This window comes from Carcharodon carcharias, chromosome 28 (genome assembly GCF_017639515.1).
Source record: "Carcharodon carcharias isolate sCarCar2 chromosome 28, sCarCar2.pri, whole genome shotgun sequence".
NCBI lineage: Eukaryota > Metazoa > Chordata > Chondrichthyes > Lamniformes > Lamnidae > Carcharodon > Carcharodon carcharias.
The window spans coordinates 14843660-14867474 of NC_054494.1; the positions used below are offsets into that span (position 1 = coordinate 14843660).

The 23815-nt window shown below is 46.0% G+C and overlaps 1 protein-coding gene across 1 annotated transcript in view; it reads right to left on the reverse strand.

Annotated features, from left to right (window-relative positions):
• The window catches only part of LOC121270728, a 55500-nt gene extending 42397 nt beyond the window's left edge, over positions 1–13103 (reverse strand). Inside the window, exons 1-8 of the mRNA XM_041176108.1 lie at positions 12956–13103; positions 11679–11736; positions 10455–10579; positions 9208–9348; positions 6826–6886; positions 6220–6440; positions 4142–4241; positions 3083–3146 (exon numbers count right to left, since the gene is read on the reverse strand). Of these exons, the coding sequence (XP_041032042.1) occupies positions 3083–3146; positions 4142–4241; positions 6220–6440; positions 6826–6886; positions 9208–9348; positions 10455–10579; positions 11679–11736; positions 12956–13103 (918 nt within the window). The remainder of the gene's footprint in view (positions 1–3082; positions 3147–4141; positions 4242–6219; positions 6441–6825; positions 6887–9207; positions 9349–10454; positions 10580–11678; positions 11737–12955) is intronic.
• Between the last annotated feature and the right edge of the window lie 10712 nt (positions 13104–23815).

Below are 23815 nucleotides of genomic sequence, written 5' to 3' on the forward strand. Positions count from 1 at the left end.
AGCTCACCACCACCTTCTCAAGGGCAATTAGGGATGGGCAATAAATGCTGGCCCAGTCAGCAACACTCACTGGAGTTGGTGTTTGAAACACAGGGTGTACTGCCATTTAAGCATAGGTCAGATAGGGTGGTTGAGGAAAAGGGAATAAGTTTAACAGCAGTGGGGAACAGATAAGACAACTCTTACGTAGAAAATGAACGGAGACTGGCTGGCCTAACGAGCTGTTTCTGTTTTGTAGTTTCCACGGGGAAAACTTTCCCCATGTCGGGTGGACCCAAAATCCACCCACAGTCAGGTCCACACCGCCATATTACACAGACCGGCCAATTAAGGCCTGCTCAGCGTAGTTCATGACTCCCGTGCACAGTGGGAGTGGGCGGGCGGTGGTGGGCACGCTCAGACCACTGGGTCCAATGGCGACTAAAGGCCTGGCAGCCTTGGAAAGGCTGCTCGCAATGGTTGGGAGCAGGGCTCAGCAGAGCGGGAATGTTCATGATGCAAGTCCAGAGAGTAGGTCAGCAGGGCAGGCCAGGACGGAGGGTAGGTCAGCAGGATAGGCCAGGCCGGAGGGTAGGTCAGCAGGATAGGCCAGGCCGGAGGGTAGGTCAGCAGGGTAGGCCAGGCCGGAGGGTAGGTCAGCAGGGTAGGCCAGGCCAGAGGATAGGTCAGCAGGACAGGCCAGTACGGAGGGTAGGTCAGCAGGACAGGCCAGGCCGGAGGGTAAGTCAGCAGGGTAGGCCAGGCCAGAGGGTAGATCAGTAGGATAGGCCAGGCTGGAGGGTAGGTCAGCAGGGTAGGCCAGGCCGGAGGGTAGGTCAGCAGGACAGGCCAGGCCGGAGGGTAGGTCAGCAGGATAGGCCAGGCTGGAAGGTAGGTCAGCAGGGCAGGCCAGGCCAGAGGGTAGGTCAGCAGGGTAGGCCAGGCCGGAGGGTAGGTCAGCAGGACAGGCCAGGCCGGAGGGTAGGTCAGCAGGGCAGGCCAGGCTGGAGGGTAGGTCAGCAGGACAGGCCAGGCCGGAGGGTAGGTCAGCGGGGCAGTGTGCCCCTCATTTTTCTGACGAGTGCCTAGCTGCCCTCCTGGAGGAGGTGGTGGAGTGGCGGGAGGTCCTCATTCCGAGGGGTGGGAGGTGGAGACCCCACCACCTGACCAAACATGCATGGGAGGAGGTGGCCGAAGGTGTGAGCTCCCATGATGTGGTGCATCGCACATGGCTCCAGAGCCGCAAAAGATGCTACGACCTCCTGCGCTCGGGAAGGGTGAGCACCATGTTGCCTCAAGTCACTTAATGCAGCTGTCACCCTTCCCCCCCCACCCCACCCCACCCCACCCCCGGCAACTCTGAGTACGGTAATGGCATTGAAACTCTCACCGTATTTATCCCTCGCTGGGTGTGACAACAGAGATTGCCCTTGCCCAGTTCACCCTGAGAGGGTTGAGCTAGGACGTGTTCTGCATCTGCAGCATGTGTGACACTGACACCCAGAGTATAGAATCGGGGTGAAAGTCAAGGGTCTGCACCCAGGCAGAGTGCTGGAACTGAGAAGCATGTCGAAGTCAGGGTGCTAACAGGCTGGGAGGGGAACTTCCAGGTGGTGGGGCACCAATCCATCTGCTGGTGTTGGCGCTCCACGTGCTTGTGCCTCCTTGCTTAGCAAAGTAACACCTGGTGGTGCCACATGTGAAGGAGGCAGCATTTGGGCAATGGGGGTGGTGGGGGGGTGGCGGTGGGTCAGCCCCCGCTTGTTTGGGTGAGTGTGTGGCAGCTGCAGGGTGATGAAGAACTGGAGTCCTGCAATGTCCCACTCTGGCTGGGTTGGCAGGGATGCGATGGGAATTCAGGTGCAGACTGGACTAATCAATGCTCCCCTCTCCTTTTCAGGAAGAGACTGCGCACAATTCCGCTGATCGGATGTGGACTGGTGGAGGCCAGGCCCAGTTGGCCATCCTAACAGCTTTCGAGCAGCAGGCCATGGATCTTGGGAGGTGCCATACCCCCAGATCCACCGGTGGCGGTGAGGCTGGGGTGCCACGGGGAGGTATGTTTGGCGAGCACTCAGGTCACCATGTGTGTCCCAGAAGTCATGGCACTGCTGAATGCTCAGTGATTGAAGTTAGCAACATGGGTTGACCATTGTTTATGGAAGGATGGAGCTCACAATGATCTGGGGGAGCAAGTTGACATTGTCTGCACTGTAACTAATCAAATGTCCTCTTTCTTCCTTTCAGCATCACCAGAGCAGGGCCAGGAGGAGGTGGCGGAGGGCCCACCTCTCACCCCTGAAGCCCCCGAGCAAATGCACTCACCAGCGTCACACCATCTCAGCCAGGCTGGCACCATTGCAGGTACTAGCACCTCAGTGGGAGTTAGATCTTCGGCTTGTGTCCCAGGGCACGGTGGTGAGGGCTCCTCCGCCCCTCTGCCAGTGACTGTGGCAGCTGATGCGGCGATTGGGGGGATGCCAGCTGTGGAACTGGCTGCTCCCTCCCAGGCGGGGCCATCCAATGCTCCACGGGTGAGAGGATGTCCGCCAAGGTCATCGAGGCCAACAGGACAGCACAGTGAGGCTGTCTCAGGTGCCAGTGCCAGCGAGGGGACAGCACCTAGACGTAGCACCCATAAGCATAAATAAAAGGCACCTTAGGCACACCATGGGTTTATCACCGGTGCTTTTATGTTGGCCCATTTTACTTAGTGGAAGACTTGTTGGATGTCCAACACCGTTTTTGTTTTGCTTGATGAAGTTATATTTGTTCACTCAATAAATTTTGACATGTTGCCATGCCTCAGGGTGATTCCTTACTTCTGCAGGTGAACAGGAACCCATGATGTTATGAGTGAGTTGTTTGACATTGAGCTTTATTGACAAGGGTCTTAGTTAATGTTAGTGTCCAGGCTGATTTAGCACTCAAGTATCGAGTGTGGAGCTTGCAGCCCTGGCGTGCATTGAAGGTCCACCTGTGGTGGGCTAGCTGAGGGTTCTTTGGATTAAAGCCTCCCGAGTGTCCCTGCCTCCCTGCAGTATGCCTGGGTCAGCGTCTACCCCCTCAGCATTTCCCTGTGCGTGCTCATCCTCGGACTTACCGCTGGACCCATCGCGGCAGCCGGAGCAACTGCATCTATGCCTTCCTCGTCCACTGCATCGCCCCTTTCCAGCACCAGATTGTGGAGAGCGTAACATGCAACCACTATCACCGACACACGATCAATTGCTGCCTCAAGGGCCTTAGCTGACCTGTTAATTGATGGCGGACATGCCTCCAAACTTATAGTGCCCACCTTCCCAAATATCGCGATGGCGCGTGCTGACGCTGGGACGCTCGCCCGATGTCACCGCGCGTCATTTTACACGTGGGCGTGTGGAACCCGTCCCCACATGCCAACGGGAAAATTCAGCCCCATGTAATTCTGTTAATGCAAAGCCCACTCAGTCCTCAGCGTAGTCAAAGTACATCCTCCAGTACGCGAAACAAAACTGTCTGCTGCGAGGCCAGTTATAAATCAGCGCTCTGAATACCTCTCAGCTTCAGTGGGATGTTGTACAAACTGGATTCGAATAGGACCAACAATCGTGCACGCCGTCCAACGTTTAAAACTGAACAGCAACCCCGTGCCTGGTGTATTGCAACATGCAGCAGAGCAGAATAAAATGCATCATGCATCAGATTCCTCACCTGTAAAAGCACAGTTGCTGCATGAAGTCAGAGCAACTCCCCAAAATAGCTTGCATCAAGTAACGAGAGCAGTGCTCCAAAATTTAATCAGGCCGAGGCTGATGGAATGAACTCATCCCCTCTCTCTCTCCATTTTTTCTCTTTCTCTTTCCAGAGGCTTCGTATGATAACGAGCTTGGACAGTCACAACTGCCTTGTTTCTAATAGGTGCCGAGCCCAGAGCTCAATTTCCTAAACTGACGGAGCTGTTCACAAGCCGAGAGGCTTTATATAAACAGTCTAAACTCTAAAATAATGACACACTGACAATGTGACAAAGCAGCAGGGAAATCAGGGTGGGTTTTATTTGTGCTGGCACAGGGTGTCGCAGTGGCATTGAAATGTGTATAATTGGCAACAAATCACAGTGCAGTTTATTGGTTGGCATGGCACCCAAGTGGCAAAGGTTTATTACCTATAATTAGCTTACCCTGAGTATATATGTTCACATGGGATTAATGTAAATGTTGGCATGACAATCCAGTACCACAGAGCCACTGCTATTAATGCAGTCTTGGCATGTAGACATGCTAAAAGCAAACAGCTGCCTGAGAGTTTATTTTAGAACAAGCAGGCGATCTCATTGGTGTGTCAAATTTAAACCTTTGACCTAGTTTCAAACGTGTTTCGGATTTTTCCACAAGTTCAGCATTTTTGCAACTGCACCTGCCTTTATGGAGAAGTATGGTGACGGTGGTGTGTTACAGTTCACTCAGGGAGTCCAAGTTGCTGTGGCAACATGCATGTTGTAGGCCTGGGCTATGGATGGTGGTGGTGGAGGTTCCAAGGTCCTTTCTGTCACATGGCTGGCCAGGAATCTATCCCATTCTTACTGCCTGCCACTGGCGTGTGTTGCTAGGATTTGTAGGTTGAGGCTCAACCTGCTTGGCCACATTAGGGACACACCTTTCTTGGCCTGGAGTGGGACTTGAACCCAGAGCTTCTAGCTGAAAGGCAGGGACAGTACGCACTGCACCACAAGACGTTCTCATAACCTCATGGGTACGTTAACACTGAAACCATCATCCCTAATTTCATGACCTCCTTCTTCACAAGGATCCAATATCCTTTTGACCATTGCAGAACCAACCAAGAAGACGAATCAACGCGATGAACAAAAAGATCAATCGTCAACGATCCTGGAATGTCAGGCCCACCTGCATTAAACATTCTCGTTAAACCCCCCTCCCCCCCACCAAGGGACCCCCTCATCCAGGTTGCACCCCCCCCCAATATTAGCCTTGTGATATTGGAACTGCTGACGGATTATCAGTTGAAGTTGGGGTCCTGGCCAAAGCAAGATTTCAACACCTATTTATTCAGCGGGCTCCCCCTGTTAACTGGAAATCTTTCCATCATGAGTTTCTGACATTCCCTTCATCCCAACATCCTTCCCCATTCCTCTAGCTATACCTTTCGATATGACCTATTCACACACCCTGAAATCTTGTACATCATCTAAGACCATCTCACTGGTGGAGATGCATGTAAGAGATGCTAGTGCAAGAGAAAGATATGCAATATTACAGATTATTAAAACTACAATGCATTTAAACACATTCCCTGGGAAAAGGCAAATAATAACCTGACTGAAGGAACTGCCTACAGCTTAATGATCCAATTAGTAGTTATTAACTAATTAACTAAACAATAGTAAATTGAAATAGATTGGGCAGAATCCAATGGCTCAGATCTAGATGAAGTTCATTAGTTTTTTTGTTTCTGAGCACAATAATTTCCTCCATTGTCAAGAAGATGGAAGGGTTAGTCCAGCAGGGATATTAAACTTGTAGGTAGGTTTTAAAGAGCATCTTAAGGACTAAGAGAGAGGCAGAGAGGCAGGAGGCTGTGAGGACAGTTTCAGATCCTCAGGTCTACATGGCTGGCAGAAGCTAATGGTGAGGTGATGGAAATTTTGAGCGTGTAAGGCACCAAAATTGGAGGAATGCAAAGCTCCCAGAGATTTTACAGAGATTGGGAGATGGATTTGAACAAGCAGATGAAAATTTTTGAAATCAAGGCGTTGGTGGTCCGCAAGCCAATGTTGATCAGTCAACAGAGGAGAGAACAGCACTTGGTGTAAATTAGAATGTGGGCAGCAGAATTTTGGATGAACTTAAGTCTGTAGCCGGCGGGTGAGGCCAGTGAGGAGATACAGCGTTCCTACATATTTTACTGCAGCCAGTAATTGTCATGTAACTACTGTCTTGCTTCTTCAACCTAGTGAGTCAGACTCACACCATCTTTAGCACCCAGTCCTGCTGGAGATCTATAAAAGATACCAGGTTCCACAGGTATGGGGTACACTAAGCCCTTTTCTGCACAACAAACAGTAGATGAATTACTGGAAACAATCGGGTCCAGCACATTATCTCAAAGTGCTGACGGTGAACACTGACTTTGCCCCAGCATCACTCTTCTGTTTTTTTTTTTGTCACCAGTACCTTTTGGTTCTTTAACAACTTGGCAATTGACTCCAGTTAAACTGCAGCCTGTAAGCTACAGTACCTTCAAACCAATACTTGGCTGGAAGTTCTGACTTATAAAAGTCTCTATCCATTCGTCTCACCTGACTATCTGTCACCGTCCCAATGTTTTGCTTGTCTGAGTCATGGAATGGTGGCAATATTTCGATCCCATGGTATTTATAATAGGTACACAGCTGCTTCATGAGGGTCTCAATGCACTTCATGGAGTCTGAGTCATTTTCAGGGTTGACCTCTCCAAGGCTGTGAAAATACAACCCAGTCGCTCATGAGTTTCAAAAATTATATTCTATATGAATGTGGTTTTGGGCTCGACAGGTTGAATGCTGACACAGTAAAAAGAAACAGGTTAATTTTTCTTTGCATCCATGATCAGCATTGAATTCACTGCATCTTGGGCTGTGATATTAGCAATTGCCTTGAATTACTTCCAAATCCCCTTTCATTTTGGGGAGAAGACTTTCATCCTATTCATTTGGGTTGCAGACGCAAAGCAAAAGGATGGTGTTTGAATTTAATACAGAATCTAATCCCTATCGGGTCTTGTATAAGCAATGAAGCCATTTTGAGATTGCACATCATAAACATTGGGAGAGTGATTACTGTAATAATGATTGGCTGTACTCACAATGCTGGAGCTTCCACTACCTGTAGACTTGGGTCTTTCCTCAAATTATTGGGATCGAAACCTATTGACAAATAGAGTACGGAATTAATGCAGAAACAATCTCATTTATCTCACACACTATGATTTAACACCTTAAATGAAGGATTTTGTTTATTAAAGATAACCAGGCTAATATCTTTAGCTACAATAGAGTAAAGGCTTCTATCCGCATGCACTTTCTGTCAACATTTTCTATTATAAATGTCAATGTCCACATTTAGGGTGGAAACTTGCCTTGCTGCAGTTACACCCTCCTGCAAGTGGGGGCACTGTAGTGCCTCCATTTTGATCCTATACTGTAACCAAATTTATTTATCTGTTTCCAAATTGTTGTAAATTTTGCTTAAATAAAATAATAACAAATCGAAGTATGATTTAAAAAATGAGGACATAATGTACGAAGTTAAATTGAGGGTTGAATCACATCTGTGCTCTCTACTCCAATCATCTCCTTGCCCTCCAATCTCCCTTCACCTGAAGATTGTATTTGCTCTTAACTCACTCCATGTGCAACACCAGAGGAGATTGGCTAGCATGGTGTAGCTTGTTAGAGCTGAGGATTACGCACATGATTTTCCACATTTGTTCACCAATCCTGCCCTCTCCCTAAGACAGAGGCCTGTGCTATGATAGAATTCCACATCCTTTGTTACCTCATCCAAATGGTCTGCAGAAGCCCAGGCAGTAATTCATGATAAAATGTAGACCACGGTGGGGGCGGTCATCAAAGCCAAGCATGTTCCTTTCCAGCAGGGACATCTGGATGCTTATGAATATAAAATGGTCGTCTTCTTCCTCCTTCCCCTGGGCATTGAAACCACTGGCCTAGTCGCTTCACTTCTTCACAGACGCCGAATCATAAGAAACAGGAGGAGGATTAGGCCCTTTGGTCCCTCAAGCCTGCTCTCCCTCATGGCTGACCTTTGACTTCAACTTCATCAACTGGCCTGATCCCCAAATCCCTTGATCCTCTTCAAGTCCAGAAATCTATCAGTGAATTTATTTAAGAACTGAGCATCATGTGCTGTGGTATAGAACATTCCAAACATTCACAACTCTCTGAATGAAAGGAATTTCTCCCCATCTCGGTCCTAAATGGCTGACCCTTTATCCTGAGGCTGTGCCTCGAATTGACCTTCTAGTCTTCATGGGTTAGCGCTAGGCCTGCCTTTATCATTGAGTCCATCAAAACGTCTCTCCCTTCATTTATCATTTTCAGGTAGGACATCAAGGTTACAAACAGTCTGGTCCAGCCTCAGACTGTTGCCAGGGAGAGGGAGGGAGTAGTTGACTAGAGAGCAGGGGTTATGGCAGCAACTGAAAACAATGGCTTCAGTCTTCCCAATATTCAGCTGGAGGGAATTTCTGCTCATATCGTACTGGATGGTGGACAGGCAGCAGGAGAGTGGTATGTTCAAGAAGTCCTGAAGGATTAGTGTGTGAATTTGAGAGGGCAGAGTACACAAAGGAGGGGAAATAAGAGGAGGCATGATGACAGGAGAGAAGGGTCTAGAAGGGGTAAAGAGAAAAAAAGTAAAAAAAGGGGAAGAAAAAATAAAAAGTGGATGTTAATGTCTTGTCAATTATATTGTTACAGTTAAGAGAAACAGGTGATGGGTATTAAGTGTCTTTGAGCACATATAAATAGGCGATAGCTGGGACACTAGGTTGATTGGGAGGGGAGCTGTGGGACTGAACAAGTCAATGAACTCTCAGTAAAGAGAGCACTGAGATTCTCTCTGTGTCTTGGTTTCGGCTTCACCAACCGACTTGGGTCCTGTTAACAGTGGAAATAAAAGAGATGGGCTCAGGTCCAGCAGCAGCAAAAGCCACAGGAAACCCAAGTTACAAAGGCCTAGTTATATAGCAATTATTAAAATACATCAGCCCTGGTAGTAAACAGGGAATAGGGAGGAGAAAACAGGAGGAAGTCCAGGGTTAAAGTTAGAGGTTCCGGGGCGGGATAAAGTGTGTATGTAGGGTGGGGTCAGCATAGGTATCAGCAAGCTGTCATATTGATGGTTATGAAATTCGGGCAAAAGTCCTTAAAAGAATTATGGACAATTGATTGATGTTCTAATGAAGGGTCATTAGCCTGAAATGTTATCTCTGTTACTCTCTCCACAGATGCTGCTGAGTATCTCCTGCATTTTCTGTTTCTATTTCAGATTTCTAGCACCCGGACCTTTTTGCTTTTGGATGTACTATTGACGTTGGCCACTGCACCTCTGTTGGCCAATACCTTATTTCTAATGCAACAGTCTTCAGGAGGTTCTATCCCACTTTCTGGAATCCTTCCAGCCTCCCTCCCACCATTCTGGCCTCCATTGAGTCTTCACTTACGTTTTTCAATGACATCAACGAAGTGACTGTAGTTGACAGTCCCATCACACTTTAAATCATATTTATTGAGTAGGGCATTAATCTCCTCTGGGCTGAGATGAATCCCCACAGTTTGGTCCAAGCATCGTAGGAACTGCGATTCTGTAAGGCAAATAAATGGTAAGCTAAGTCTTACACATGCTCGCCACAGTAGAAAATAAATTCTCCATGGACAGTCATATATAGAGGAGTTTTCTGCATGCTGGTCTATGAGGGAAACACATTGTGTAGTGTGCAGTAAGCCATTGCAGAGCAGAAGACCCCAACTTCTCATCTCAGCATATGCCAGGCTAGCTGCTCTCAGCTCGTGCACCAGTTGGTTCAAGAACTTACTCCAACAACAGTCGTTGCCTTCAAAGGATCAAAAAAATGGGAATCTCACTACCACACGTAGTAGTTGAGGTAAACCAGGTTTTGGACAGGTGATTAAAAAAGTCACCATCTTGACTTGGAAATATATCAGCCGTTCCTTCACTGTCACTGGGTCAAAATCCTGGAACTCCCTCCCTAACAGCACTGTGGGTGTACCTACACCACATGGACTCCAGCGGTTCAAGAAGGCAGCTCATCACCACCTTCTCAAGGGTAATTAGGGATGGGCAATAAATGCCGGCCCAGCCAGCGAAGCTCACATTCCGTGAATTCATTTTTTAAAAATGAGAAAGGGCTGTTTTGTGGGAATACAGCTTTGTACTGAGGATGCATTTGTTGAATTCTCAGGCCCACCAAGGGCAGGGAAACAAAGCAGTTCAGTGGCCATGGAATTTTTTTTTTTTAGTTCCTTCATGGGAAGCAGGTGTCACTGGCAAGACCAGAATTTGTTGTTCATCCCTAATTGCCCACATTCTGGGTTTGGAGTCACATGTGGGCCAGACCAGATACAGTTAGCAGACATTAGTGAACCAGATGAGGTTTTAATAACAATTGATGATAGCTTCATGGTCAACATTACTGAGGCTAGCTTTATATTCCAGATTTTATTAATTGAATTTAAACTCTACCAGCAATGGTGAGACTTGAATCTATGGCCCCAGTGCGTTAGCCTGGGCCATAGATTACTAGACTAGTGACACCACTGCCTCCCCCACTAGGCTAAATAGATGAACCTTGACCATATAGTACTGGTACTGGAATCCCATAAACAGTGAATGTATTTAACACTGACAATTTTCTAGTTGTCTTTCAGCAGAAAGATTTTTCTAACTTACTTGTGATATAATCAGTATGTAATTTGTCATAATCTCCAAAATACTCCGAAATACGAATCCTTACAGATAAAACTTTGTTCCTAATCTTGTCCTCAATAGCCTCGATATATGATGCATCCATTTCACTGTAGAAACAAAACAGATTGATTAGAACATTGGAAGAAAGAACTGGAATTTATTTTGCACTGTATCACGTTCTTTCGAATGGCCCATGGTGTTCTGTAGCCAGTAGTTGAGTATCTTTGAATTACCATCACTGTTATGAGAATAAATTCTTCATCATTGGGGTTGAGGTTTGGGTGGAGAGAGACATCTCTGGGAGATTTCAACATTTGACTGTGGATTCCATGAAGACTCATGGCTTCAGGTCAAAAATGGACAAGGAAATCTCTTGCTGAAAACCGCATACCACTCTCGCTCAACCATTCACTGACATCCTTGAGGGAAGGAACCTGCTGCTTTGAGCTTGTCTGGCCTATCTGAATACAAGTCCCAAACTAACATAGAACTGCATAGAACATACAACACTGAATTAGGCCTTTTGGATCACCACCCTGTGCTGCAGTTTATGCCCCACACAAGCATTCTCCCACCTGACCTCATCTCACCCTATCTGCATTTCTTTCTATTCCTCTCCCCACCACATACTTACATGGCTTTCCCTTACAGGCATCTATCTTATTTGCTTTGACTGCTTGTTATAATTATGAGGTTTATAACATTGTTATTTTTTGGAACTGTGTCTTTTAATTTAAGGTAAAAATTAAGTGGGTCATGTGACCTGTTCTGAAGTCTGCCTGACAGTAAGCCTTGGTTGGTGAAGTGTTAAAAATCTAAGGAAGGCTTAGATTGTTTTATTGGGAAGATGGTGCAAGGTATTTACGCTTGGAGACGATGGCAGCAGCCTCTGCGTTAACAGTGGAGACTCCAAACAGTGAATCTCCAAAGACCCAGAAAAATGTTGAGAATGTAGTCTTATAAATAGCTGTGCTTAAAACTATCCCTTTAGTTTCAAGATGAAAGATAGTTGGGCTGGCCAGGATAGCTAATTAGCATTTCTACCTAGATACACAGCCCATGTGATTCACATTGTCATGGGGAAGGTCAGAGGAAGTCATGTTAAGATCAGGTTACAAGTTTTTTTTCTAGAATACTACTGAACATCACAGAGAATGGTTTTGGACTCTGGATCCAGAGAGAGGGAGCTGCTAGAGATCGCCATACAGGAATGCAGATGAAAGCTCACACTTGGATTGAAAAGACAAAACTAAAGGCTCTCGATCTGAACACATGTAGCATTCATAACAAAGAAAACAAATTGACAGCGCACATTGAAGTAAATAAATATGATCTTATAGCCATTATGGAGACGTGGCTGCAGGATGACAGGGTTTGTGTCCTCAATATTGAGGGGTATATGACCCTCAAGGAGAATAGGAAGCTAGGTAAAGGTGGAGGGGTAGCACTGTTAATCAAGGATGGCATATGTTCAATAGTTAGAGATGATCTTGGTTCAGGAGATCAGGAAGTAGAATCGGTTTGGGTGGAGATGATGAATAGTAGGGGAAAGAAGTCACGAATAGGAGTGGTCTACAGGCTCTCTGACAGTAACCACAATGTAGGACAAGGTAGGTAAGGAGAAATATTGGTGCTTGTGATAAAGGGATGGCAATAATCATGGGTGACTTTAATCTACATGTAAACTGGAAAAGTCAGATTGGCAGTCATAGCCTGGATGAGGAGTTCATAGAATGCTTTCAAGATAGTTTCTTAGAGCAGCACATTCTGGGCCCAACCAGAAAGGAGGTTATATTAAATTTGGTGTTGTGTAATTGACAGGATTATTTAATAACCTCAGGGTAAAGGCACCTTTAGGTAACAGTGACCACAATAGGATTGAATTTTACACTCAGTATGAAAGGGAGAAGAGTGGGTCTGAGACTAGTATTTTAAACTTAAATAAGGGAAACTGTGTGGGCGTGAAAGCTGAGCTAGCTGAAGTGAACTGAGATGCAAGCCTAGAGAATATACTAATAGAGAAGCAGTGGCAGACATTTAAGGGGATTTTCCAGAATACTTAGAATAAGTATATTTTGAATATGGACCATAAAACTCTGTCCATGGTCATCACCAATCAGGTCTGACGTTGGTGATCTACCCTGATCAGACCTGTGCTGTACCTGGTAGGAAGATCTCTGATAATCTCAAGCTACTCAGGGATATGTTCGCCTATTTACGGGATAGGGGTGTAGACACCTGCTCCAACAACCTGCACCAGAAAAAGGTCTTTGACAGAGCATCGCACACCTACACGATGGATGTGCTCTCCAAAATGGGGTTGGGGGAGGGAATCCGCAATTGGACTCAACTGCTCTACACAAACACCAGTAGCACACTTTCAATCAATGGGTGGGAATCTGAAAGCTTTCCAATTAAACCTGGAGTCAGGCAGGGCTGCCGTCTCCCTCCTGTCCTGTTCATGTGTTTGCATTGAACCTTACCTTTTACTGAGTCCATCAGGAAGGACTTGAGCACGGGAGGAGTGACAATCCCCGGCAGCGGTGGCGTGCTGGTCAAAGCCTCCCTGTACATGGACGGTCTCACAGTTATCTGCTCAAATCCACTGCTGGTGCGCAGACTGAGTAGCATCTGCAACCAGTCCGAACTAGCCTCTGGCACCAAGATATATCATTACAAGAGTGAGGCCATGTTCTTTGGGAACTGGGCTGACCGAACCTTTGACCCCTTCACTATCAAGTAAAACTATCTGAAGGTGCTGGGGATGTGGTTTGGAGAGTCTGGGACATGTGCCAAAAAAACTGGGAGGAGCATATAACCAAGGTGAGGCAGAAACCGGGCATGTGGGAGCGATGCTTCGTCTCCATTGTGCATAAGAACCTGGTCACCAGGTGTGAAGTTCTCTCAGTGTTGCTGTACATGGTGTGGCCCGTACCCCAATCCTGTGCTACAGCAGTCACTCAAACCATCTTCTACTTCAGTTGGAGATCAAAGATTCATCATGTCCACAGAGACACCATGTACAAAGCTCTGGATAGAGGAATGAAATGCGTACCTGACATCGCCCTCATCCTGATGGCCACCTGTTTGTGTGCGGCTGCATCAAGCTGTGTGTGGACCCTCAGTACACAAACACTATGGGCAGAATTTCCTGCCTGCCAGGCGGGCAGGTCCGACCCAATCCCTAGCGGGCAGGGAGCCGATCCTCGTCGGAGAAGTGGGCCCTGCTACCATTTTACATGGGCGGGCCAATTAAGGCTTCTGCCGGGAAGCGCCATGAGCTTCCTGTGCGGGTGGGGGGATTCCCCAAAAGCGAGAATGCTGGGGGGGGGGGGGTGGATTCCCCAAAAGCGAAAATGCGGGGGTGGGGGGGGGAATTCCCCAAAAGCGAGAATGCGGGGGGGGGGGATTCCCCAAAAGCGAGAATGCGGGGGGGAGGATTCCCCAAAAGTGAGAATGCGGGGGGGGGGTTGGAATTCCCTAAAAGCGAGAATGTGCTCTTTCGCGCATGTGCATGAAAGTGTACATATCTCCCTGAGGCTAAGTGCAGCCTCAGGGAGATTGCTGACGCTTTTAAAAACGTTAAAAATAGAAAAAAAAATCCTTAACATGTTCCCGTCATGAGGTGGGACATGTTCATTAATTACACTAAAACTTTATTAAACTTTTCAAATCCCTACATGAAACCTCATCCCACCGCTGGATGAGGTTTCATGTTTTTTCTATTGCCCGCCGGGGCTCCTAGCCTGCCCGCTAACCTTAAGGTTGGACGGGCAGGTCCTTTAATTGTTTCAATGATCCTGTTAATGGCCTCAATTGGCCATTGACAGGTTGGCGGGCCCGCAGCTGATTTGGCTGTGCCCCTGCCTTCCTGAAAATTTAAATGGGGCGGGGGGAACCTGCTCGCCGACGGCAAAATTTAGCCCTATGTGTCGCTATGTGCTGAGGTTCCACTTGCCCCCAGTGTTGCAAAGGATGGGTCTGGCCACACTGCTGCAGAACGCTCCAAGTAGTTGCACCATACTGTATCATCTGACCCTCATGGAAAAGTTTGTGTACAGAAATGTCTTTGACCACAAGTCCATCAGGCAGTAGTCCTTGAGGATCTGCAGGAAAAGGAGATGGTGGATCCTGTCACATGGTTCCCTGAACAGACAGTAAAAGTCACTTGGCAGAATGCCTCATCACCAATCTTTCAAAACAAGATCTAGTTTGGCTGATGGTGAGAAGAGCACTCCCCATCAGATCCTTCATGCACGCCTGAAGTCTCTGCATCACTGCTCTCTGCCCTTAAAGTAGCTGCGATGGGGACAAGATGATCACACACCTCCTTCTAGAATGTGCCTTTGCAAAGCAGGCAGGAGAGAGAAGTAATGGTTTTTGTCAAGGTTCATCCCAAGCAGCTCCATGACACAGGACTCTGTGCTCTACAGGCTATTCCCAGGGACACACACCGAGACAAACATCAACTGCAGCTGGAGGATCATCAATTCAGTGAAAGACGCTCTTTGGTCTGCCCGAAACTTGCTGGTCTTTCAATGCAAAGAGTTGTCCCTGACCAGGTGCTGCAGACTCGCACATTCCAAGGTCCAGAACTACGTGCTAAGGGACACACCCAAGCTTGGCACAGCCACTGTAAAGACGCAATGGGCATTGTGCAAGGCCTTTCAGCCATAGTACACCGAGCGCTGGTAATGGTGTAAGGCCCCTCAGGATGTAAGCTTGTCCTGGATGTATATAGTTAATACAATTGTTTTGAGGCACCTCAAAGTGCAACATGCTCTGTGGAAAAAGTTGATTATTTATTTCACTCTGTTATGACAATTTGAAATGTATGTCATAATGTTCTTTTAGATATTTATTTTTGAATAATGTATATTTTTGCAACACAAAAAATCCTACCATAAAGAAAAACTCTAAAGGGAGGACCCACCATCTGTGGGTAACCAAAGAAGTTAAGGAAAGCATCAAACTTAAGGAAAAAGCATATAACTGCACAAAGTTGAGTGGCAGGGTGACGTAGTGGTATCGTTGCTGGACTAGTAATCTAGAGACCCAGGATAATGCTCTTGAGGCCATGGGATCAAATCCCACCATGGCAGCTGGTGGAATTTAAACTCTGTTAATAATTCTGGAATCCAAAGCTAGTCTCAGTGATGTTGACCATGAAACTATCATTGATTGTGGTAAAAACCCATCTGGTTCACTGATACCCTTTAGGGAAGGAAATCTGCCATCCTTACCTGGTCTGGCCTACATGTGACTCTAGACCCACAGCAATGTGGTTGACTCTTAACTGCCCTCTGAAATGGCCCAGCAAGCCACTCAGTTCAGGGGCAATTAAGGATGGGCAACAAATGCTGGCCTTGCCAGTGATGCCCATATTCCACAAAACAAAAATACCCATGTCTTCTTGTATTTTATCGCATTCTTCCTCAATATTAACCAGACCACAATTTCAGGTTGGCTGCAAAAAGTTGCCTTTTAACTGCCCTTTGAAATGGCCAAGGAAGCCAAACAAGAATAAGAATAAAACCAAGTGGACCAACTACCTAGGACCCATGCATCAAACCTGGGCACACCTGCCCGGCCCAGTCAATCCTCAAAGTCCTCCTCACGAACGTTGGGGGAACCGATGCCAAAGTTTGGAGAGCTGTCCCATGAGGCTAGCAAAGCAAGAGGCTGACATAATTGTAGCTACAGAATCATATCCAGCCAGCCAAGGCCCCAAATGTCTCCATCACCATCCCTGGGAACGACCTCTCCACAAGCAGAAGAGATCTGACCGCAGTGGCAGCACAATGGTATACATTTGGCATGGAGTGACCCTCCATGGGTTCTCAACAGTGGCTCTGGCCCCATGAAGCCTCATGGCATTAGGTCAGCACACGCAAGGAAACAAAAAACAGAAAATGCTGGAAAAACGCAGCAGGGCTGGCAGCATCTGCAGAGAGAGAAACAGAGTCAACGTTTCGAGTCCGTATGACTCTCCTTCAGCGCAAGGGAACCTCCTGCTGATTATCACCTACTACCTTCCATTAGCTGATGAATCAATCTTCTGAATGTTGAAGATCACTTGGAGCAAGCACAGCGGCACTGATTATACCCAGGGCAGGGGCTTCAATGTCTCATCACCGAATGTCGCTCGGTAGCATCATTACTGATTGAGCTGGCTGAGTTCAGGAGGACATTTCCTCCAGCCTGGGCTTGCAGCAGGTAATGAGAGAACCAACATGAGAGAATAATTGGTCGCCACCAATCTACCTGTCGCAGATGCATCTGGTCCATGACAGTATTGGTAGGAGTGAGCAATGCATGGTCCCTGTTGTGATGAAGTCCTGTCTTCACACAGAGAATACTGTCATGGATAATTTTAAGGTGTGACCTTTTATTACCCATGACTATTTCTATCTCTATATGAGATGTGTATATTTCTTACCCCTGGAGTGAGTGAGTCAATTTTAAATAACCAGCAGCAAGCTCCATGTATTTTTTAAACAAAAGAAACAGTTTATTTTTCCACACCCTTGTCCTGGAAATTACTGAAAATAAACTACATCTTACTCACTCTTTCACTCAGACACACACAAAACTAGGTACAGATGAAGTTAAAAACATTACTTATAAAAATGGAATGGATCTCAGTCTCCGCTTTGATGCAGGCCTGTTATTTCGTGGTTGCTTCGTTACGTCGTCTAAAATGAAGGCTTTGAAATTGCAGAGATGTCTCAGCAGGTGCGATGGCTCCCAAAGTCAATCTGCAGGAGGTTGGTTTTCTCAGGTAGGCTTGAAACTGGAACCATGTAGTTGGGGAGAGAGGATGTTCTTTTTATTTCTCTTTCGAGGAACTGAGATGTGGCCTTATTTAGTCTGGCTGATTCCAGCAATTCAATGGCTGTTCTTATTGGTCCCTTTCCCCATGTGATGAAGTTCTGTCATGGAGTTCCATCTGCTTGTAGCAGTTGGCTATATTTTTAACATGGAGTAAAGATGGCCATTGCATTATGTGACCCTGTGACAAATACCAGGTCATCTTCCAAATAAGACATTATGATCATTTAATTACAGTCTGAATCCACTTCCCACCTGCTGAATGGCTTTTCATGCCTTAAAAAGTTTCATACAGGCAAAATGTCCTTATGTTTGATGGGAAACCATCAAAATCAATGGGGTCCACTTACATTTGTCAATCGTTCATTGAATTCCAAATATCTTTCATGTTTGAAAATGCATCCTTTTGTCTCCTCATGAGATAAGCAAAAAATGGTTAAATTCCACAAAAGTCATGTGGCCTCAGAGTCCATTTTGACTTACAGACAAATCTAATGTTCAGAATATAGTTTTCACGATTTATAATATCCTCCAGCATGTTGTGTGGTACTACCACTGTGCTAACTGGAATAGATTCAGAATAGATCTCACAGCTCAAAATTGGGATTCCAACAGCAGCAGAATTGTATTCCACCACAACTGTAATCTCATGGCCTCATGCCCCTCACTCCCCCACCACCATCATGCATTGGACAGAGCTAAGAGACTTCGTAACCAACAGATCAGGTCAAAATCCTGCTGTCCTGCTACTCCATGAATGGTGATGGGTAATTAAGCTGCTGCTAGGAGGAGAAGGCTTCATGAACTTCTGCATCCTCAATGATGGGGGAGCACAGCTCAGGAGTGCAAAAGACAAGGCTGAACCATTTGCAACCACCTTCAGCCAGTAGTGCCAAGCAGATGATTCATCTCGGACTCCTTCCGAGGTTCCCAGCATCAAATATTCCAGTCATCAGCCAATTCCATTCACTCCACGTGATATCAAGGTATAGCTGAATGTGCTAGACACAGCAAAGGCAACACCCTGGTTGTAGTGCTAAAGACTTGTGCTCCAGGAGTAACTGCACTCCTAGCCAAGCTGTTCCAGCATAGCAACTGGCATGAAACTGATAAAATAAAAAATTGTCCAGGTATGTCCTTTCCACAAAAATCAGGACAAATCCAATCTGGCTAATTACCACCCCATCAGTCTACTCTCGATCATCAGCAAAGTGATGGAAGCTACTGTCCACAGTGCTGTCAAGCTGCAGTTACTCAGCAATATCCTGCTCACTGACACTCAGTTTGGGTTCCACCAGCACCTGACCTCATTACAACGTTAAAAGAGCTGAATTCAAGAGGTGAGGTGAGAGTGACTGCCACTGACATCAAGGCAGCATTTGACCGAGTGTGGCATCAAGGAGCCCTAGCAAAACTGGAGTCAATGAGAACCGGGGGGGAAAATTTATAATGACTGGGAATGACAAGGGAAATGTTGGAGGTCAATCATTTTAATTCCAGAACATCACTGCAGGAATTCCTCAGGGTAGTGTCCATCTTTAACTGCTTCATCAATGATCTTTCCACCATCATAAGGTCAGAAATGGTAGAGTTTAATGATGATTACTGTGTTTGACTTCATTTGCAATTTCTTAGATAATGAAGTAGCTCATACCTATATGCAACAAGACTGGACAATATTCAGGCTTGAGCTGATAAGTGGCAAGTAACACTTGTGCACCACAAGTGCCAGAAAATAGCTATATCCAACAAGAGAGAGTCTAACTGCCATCACTATTACCATCACTAAATCACCCACTATCAACATACTGGAGGCTGCAAATGGAAAGAACCTCAACTGAACCAGCCTCATAAACAAGAGCTGGTCAGAGGCTGGGTATCCTGTAGCATGTGGCTCACTTCCTGACTCCCCAAAACTTCTCCAACACCACCATGGCACAAGTCAGGACTGTGATGGAATACTTTCCACTTGCCTGCAACAGCACTCAAGGAGCTCGACACCATCCAGGACAAAGCAGTCATTTAATCTGCTGCATATTCACCACCTTAAACATCCATTCCCTCCATCATCAAGCTTCAGCGTGTACTATCCACAGGATGCACTGCAGCAACACACCAAGGCTTCTTCGATAGCTGCTCCCAAACCTGTGAGCTCCACCACCTAGAAAGACAAGGGCAGCAGGCGCATGGGAACACCATCGCCTATCCCAAGTTCCCCTCCAAGTCAAATACCATCTTAACATGTGCTGCCATTCCTTCACTATAACTGGGTCAGAATCCTGGAGCCTCCTCTCTAATAGCTCTTTGGGGGTACTTTCACCACGGGCTGCAGTGGTTCAAGTAGGGAGCTCAATACCACCCTCTCAAGGGCAATTAGGGATGGGCCGTTCATATGAACATACAAACTAGGCTGGAGTAGGCCACTCAGCCCCTGGAGCCTGCTCCACCATTTAATATGATCATGGTTGATCTGATTTTAACCCCAAATCCACATTCCCACCTACCCCCGATAACCTATCACCCCCTTGTTAATCAAGGATCTAGCTACCTCTGTCTTTAAAATATTCAAAGACTCTGCTTCCATTGCCTTTTGAGGAAGAGAGTTCCAAAGACTCACTACCCTCTGAGAGAAAACAATTCTCCTCATCCCTGTCTTAAATGGGCAGCCCCTTATTTTTAAACAGTGGCCCCTAGTTCTAGATTCTTTCCTATAAGAGAAAACACCCTTTCCACATCTAGCCTGTCAAGACCCCTCAGGATTTTATATGCTGGTCATGCTGGTGAGATGCACAAACAAAAATTATTTTTTAAAAAGGAACCCCACCCTTACCAGCTTCCTGAAAGACACAGTGGGCTATTAACAGCAGCAGAGTTGATGATGGATTTGCAATCGTGGACAGAATCCAACACTTGAAGCCTTTAATCCCTTCATTTTATTGGAGGCTTTGCAAATAATAAGAACTCGGTGTACTGCTCGGTTACTGCAACGATATCACAGGAATATTATTACATTCCGATAAAATATCCGGGAACATTTCTGAAGCTGAAGTATGAATTGAGAGTCATTGAGAAGAGGAACGCTGAAGTGCCATCCGATCAATCTCCTTATTGGCAGAGTCTAGATTAGAATTACTGGAATATGATCTGGGCCCAATCGATTTACCTTAATTTCGAAGATCAGTAATTTAGATGTAAAACAAGTAACACAATCCTTCAGTCTGACTATTGTAAAAGATGCAGTTCAAAAGTGTCGGATTACGCCTTCATCTCACACTCATCAATGTCAAATCTTCACATCTTCCAATGGAAGATCCTCACACTCACTAATGGACAGAATACACAGGTGACAAGGCAGTGTTTGCACTTCCCCACTTGCTATCCATCCCCATACCTATATTATCACACACACACAGAACAGGCAGTCACGTCCACGTTGGGAGGACGTGCAAGGTTAGAAGCATATGTGAGTGAAATCAAATTGCCAGGTTGTTCCTTTTCCGAATGTTTAAGGGTACAATTGAAATCTACACTCAGTATTCCATTAGGCATGGGTTGTGGGGTAGATCAAGAAAAGGGTTAAAGATAAAAGTGGGAGAATGAGGTGCCAATAAGGGTGAAAAAAGAAAAGAAAGACTTGCATATATATTGCTCTTTTCATGACCACCAGACATCTCAAAGCACTTTACAGTCAATGAAGTACTTTTGAAGTCTAGTCATTGTTGTAATGTAGGAAACACAGCAGCCAATTTGCACACAGCAAGCTCCCACAAACAGCACTGTAATAATGACCAGAGAATCTGTTTCTCTATTATTGATTGAGGGATAAATATTGGCCAGGAGACCAGAGGCAACTGTTGTTCTTCAGAGTAGTGCCATTGGATCTTTTACTCCATCTATGGGGCCTTGGTTTAACATCTCATCTAAATGACAGTGTCTCCAACAATGCATCACTCCCTCAGGATTGCACTGGAGTGTCAGCCTTCATTCCTGTGCTCAAGCTCTGAAGTGGGCCTTGTACCTTCAGGCAAGAGTGCTGCCAACTGAAGACACTTCCAAATGAGTGCATCATACCAGAAAGTGAATGCATATCCACAAATGGGAGACCCTCCTTTAGAAAAATAGCAACAGGAGTAGGGCCAGTCAGCCCATCAAACATCTTCCATGTCCCTTAATCCCCTGATTTACAAATAAACCATCAATCTCATATCTGCAATTTTCAACAGTCTTTTGCAGGAGAGTGCTCCACAATACCTTTTGTGATGAAGTGCTTCCTGACATCACCCCTGAATGGCCTAGCTCGAATTTTAAGGTTAGGTCCCTTTATTTGATTGATCATTAAAGTGAACCAGATAATCTGCTGTTACTGGAAATCAAGAATTCAGCGATTTGGAAAGGGGATACTGTGCTCTCCCAAAACATTTTCAAAAAAGACTTTAAGACAAACAGGAAACCCATAATATCATTTGCCCGGAGCATTGCTTTGATACTCAGCTTGGACTGTCGTGCCTGTTTTCCATGTCCAATCTCTGACCTGAAATATAATAGAGACAGGCTGGGGTCATGGTTTGAGTCTGATCTCTTAAGCCTTAGCAAGATGAATTAATTCATGCCTTACATCACAAAGCAAGCATGTAGACAGCAAGAATGAAAATCCACTTGAAAAATGAGATTTTTTTGGTGTCAGCCTTTCATTTTAGAAATTGCCAAACGCTCAAAAACCAGCCACTCCTGTTGCCGTAAAATCCACATACAAACTTTCTCGTCCCTTTCCCCCATTGCTGTGGTGACACTAAGTTAACAGCAAATGTAAAGACTTTGGCTGGGATTTTCCTGTCCTGCCATTGTGGGCGGGACCAGAAGATGCAGTGAACCAACCAAAAGTCCATTGGCTTTGGTCACACCTGTAAATCCCGCCAGTGGGTGGGACTGGAAGATCTCGCTGTTTACTTCCATTTTTATCTGTAGCTATAGAGCGGTCTTGTGGCAGAGCTGTAGCGTCCCTACATCTGAGCCAGAAGCTGTGGGTTCAAGTCCCACTCCAGGCCTCAATGGTTGTGGAAGATGTGTTCAGAACATGGTGTAAACAGGTAGATTATCAGCCTGTAAATCCTTCTGATGTGGGAGAGTTTCCTGATCAGCCATATTGCAGAAGGTAATGACAAACCTCCGCAGGACTTTGCCAAGCACCAATCCAATGGATGCCTATGGTCTTAGGGCATGGTACCTGAAGGAGGTGGATTGAACAGTTGAATGGCTTTTGTGAAAATCAGTCACTGACTAGTTTGCTTATGAATCACTAGGGGAGGCAGTGGCAGCGTGATATTGTCACTGGTCAAGTATTCCAGAGACCCAGGGTAATGCTTTGGGACAAAAACAAAAATAGCTGGAAAAACTCAGCAGGTCTGACAGCATCTGCGGAGAGGAACACAGTTAACGTTTCGAGTCCGTATGACTCTTCATCAGAACATGCTTTGGGACCTGGGTTCAAATCCCACCACGGCAGAGGGTGGAATTTAAATTCAATAAAAATCTGGAATTAAAAATCTGATGATGGCCACGAAACCATTGTTGTAAAAACCCATCTGGTTCACTAATGTCCTTTAGGGGAGGAAATCTGCCCTCCTTACCTGGTTTGGCTTGACTCTTAAATGCCCCTCTGCAAAAGGACAACTAGGGATGGGCAATAAATGCTGGCCTAGCCAGCAATGCCCACATCCCATGAATGAATAAAAACTAATACCTATTAATAAAATTCTCCAATTGTATGGGCAATGGACCTGTTTCCATTTGTGGACAACCTAGTTCTGCATCCAAATCTCATCACCTTTGACACATTCGTTTAGTGTCTCTCCTGATCTCTTTGTATTTTTCTCGGCTGTTGGGCTCAAAACTAATTAAGATTCGTTAGCAGGCATGGCGATATGTCAATACCCCAGGCCTGATTGAGGTAATGCAGCAGCACACAAACTTTGTGATGCCGACTCATCACCATTGACCTTGCGGCAAGTTCAGCTCCACATGCAATGCTGAGGGGTACAGGTTCACCAAGAGGTCAAGGTTCATTCGAAGTTGACATAAGATAAAACTAGCCTGCACCTCATGAAGTGCACTCTGGCTGCAGTAAGTGTCTGGGAGAGACTTTGCCAACAGGGAGAAAGCCAAGAAATGGAGCAGGAGTTCAGAGAGAGGGCACTCTCCCACAAAGAACATAAGAAGTAGGAGCAGGAGTAAACCCTATACAGCCCATTGAGCCTGCTCTGCCATTCAGTACGATCATGGCTGATATTGGGCTTCAACTCCATTTCCTCACCCACTCCCCATTTCCCTTAATTCCCTGAGAGACCAAAACTCTGTCTAACCCAGCCTTAAGTATGTTCGACGATGGAACATCCACAGCCTTCTGGGGTAAAGAAGTCCAAAGATTCGCAGCCTTCTGAGTGAAGTAATTTCTCTTGATCGCAGTTCTAAATGATCGGTCCCTTTTCCTGTTTTAGACTCCCTAACCAAGTCTC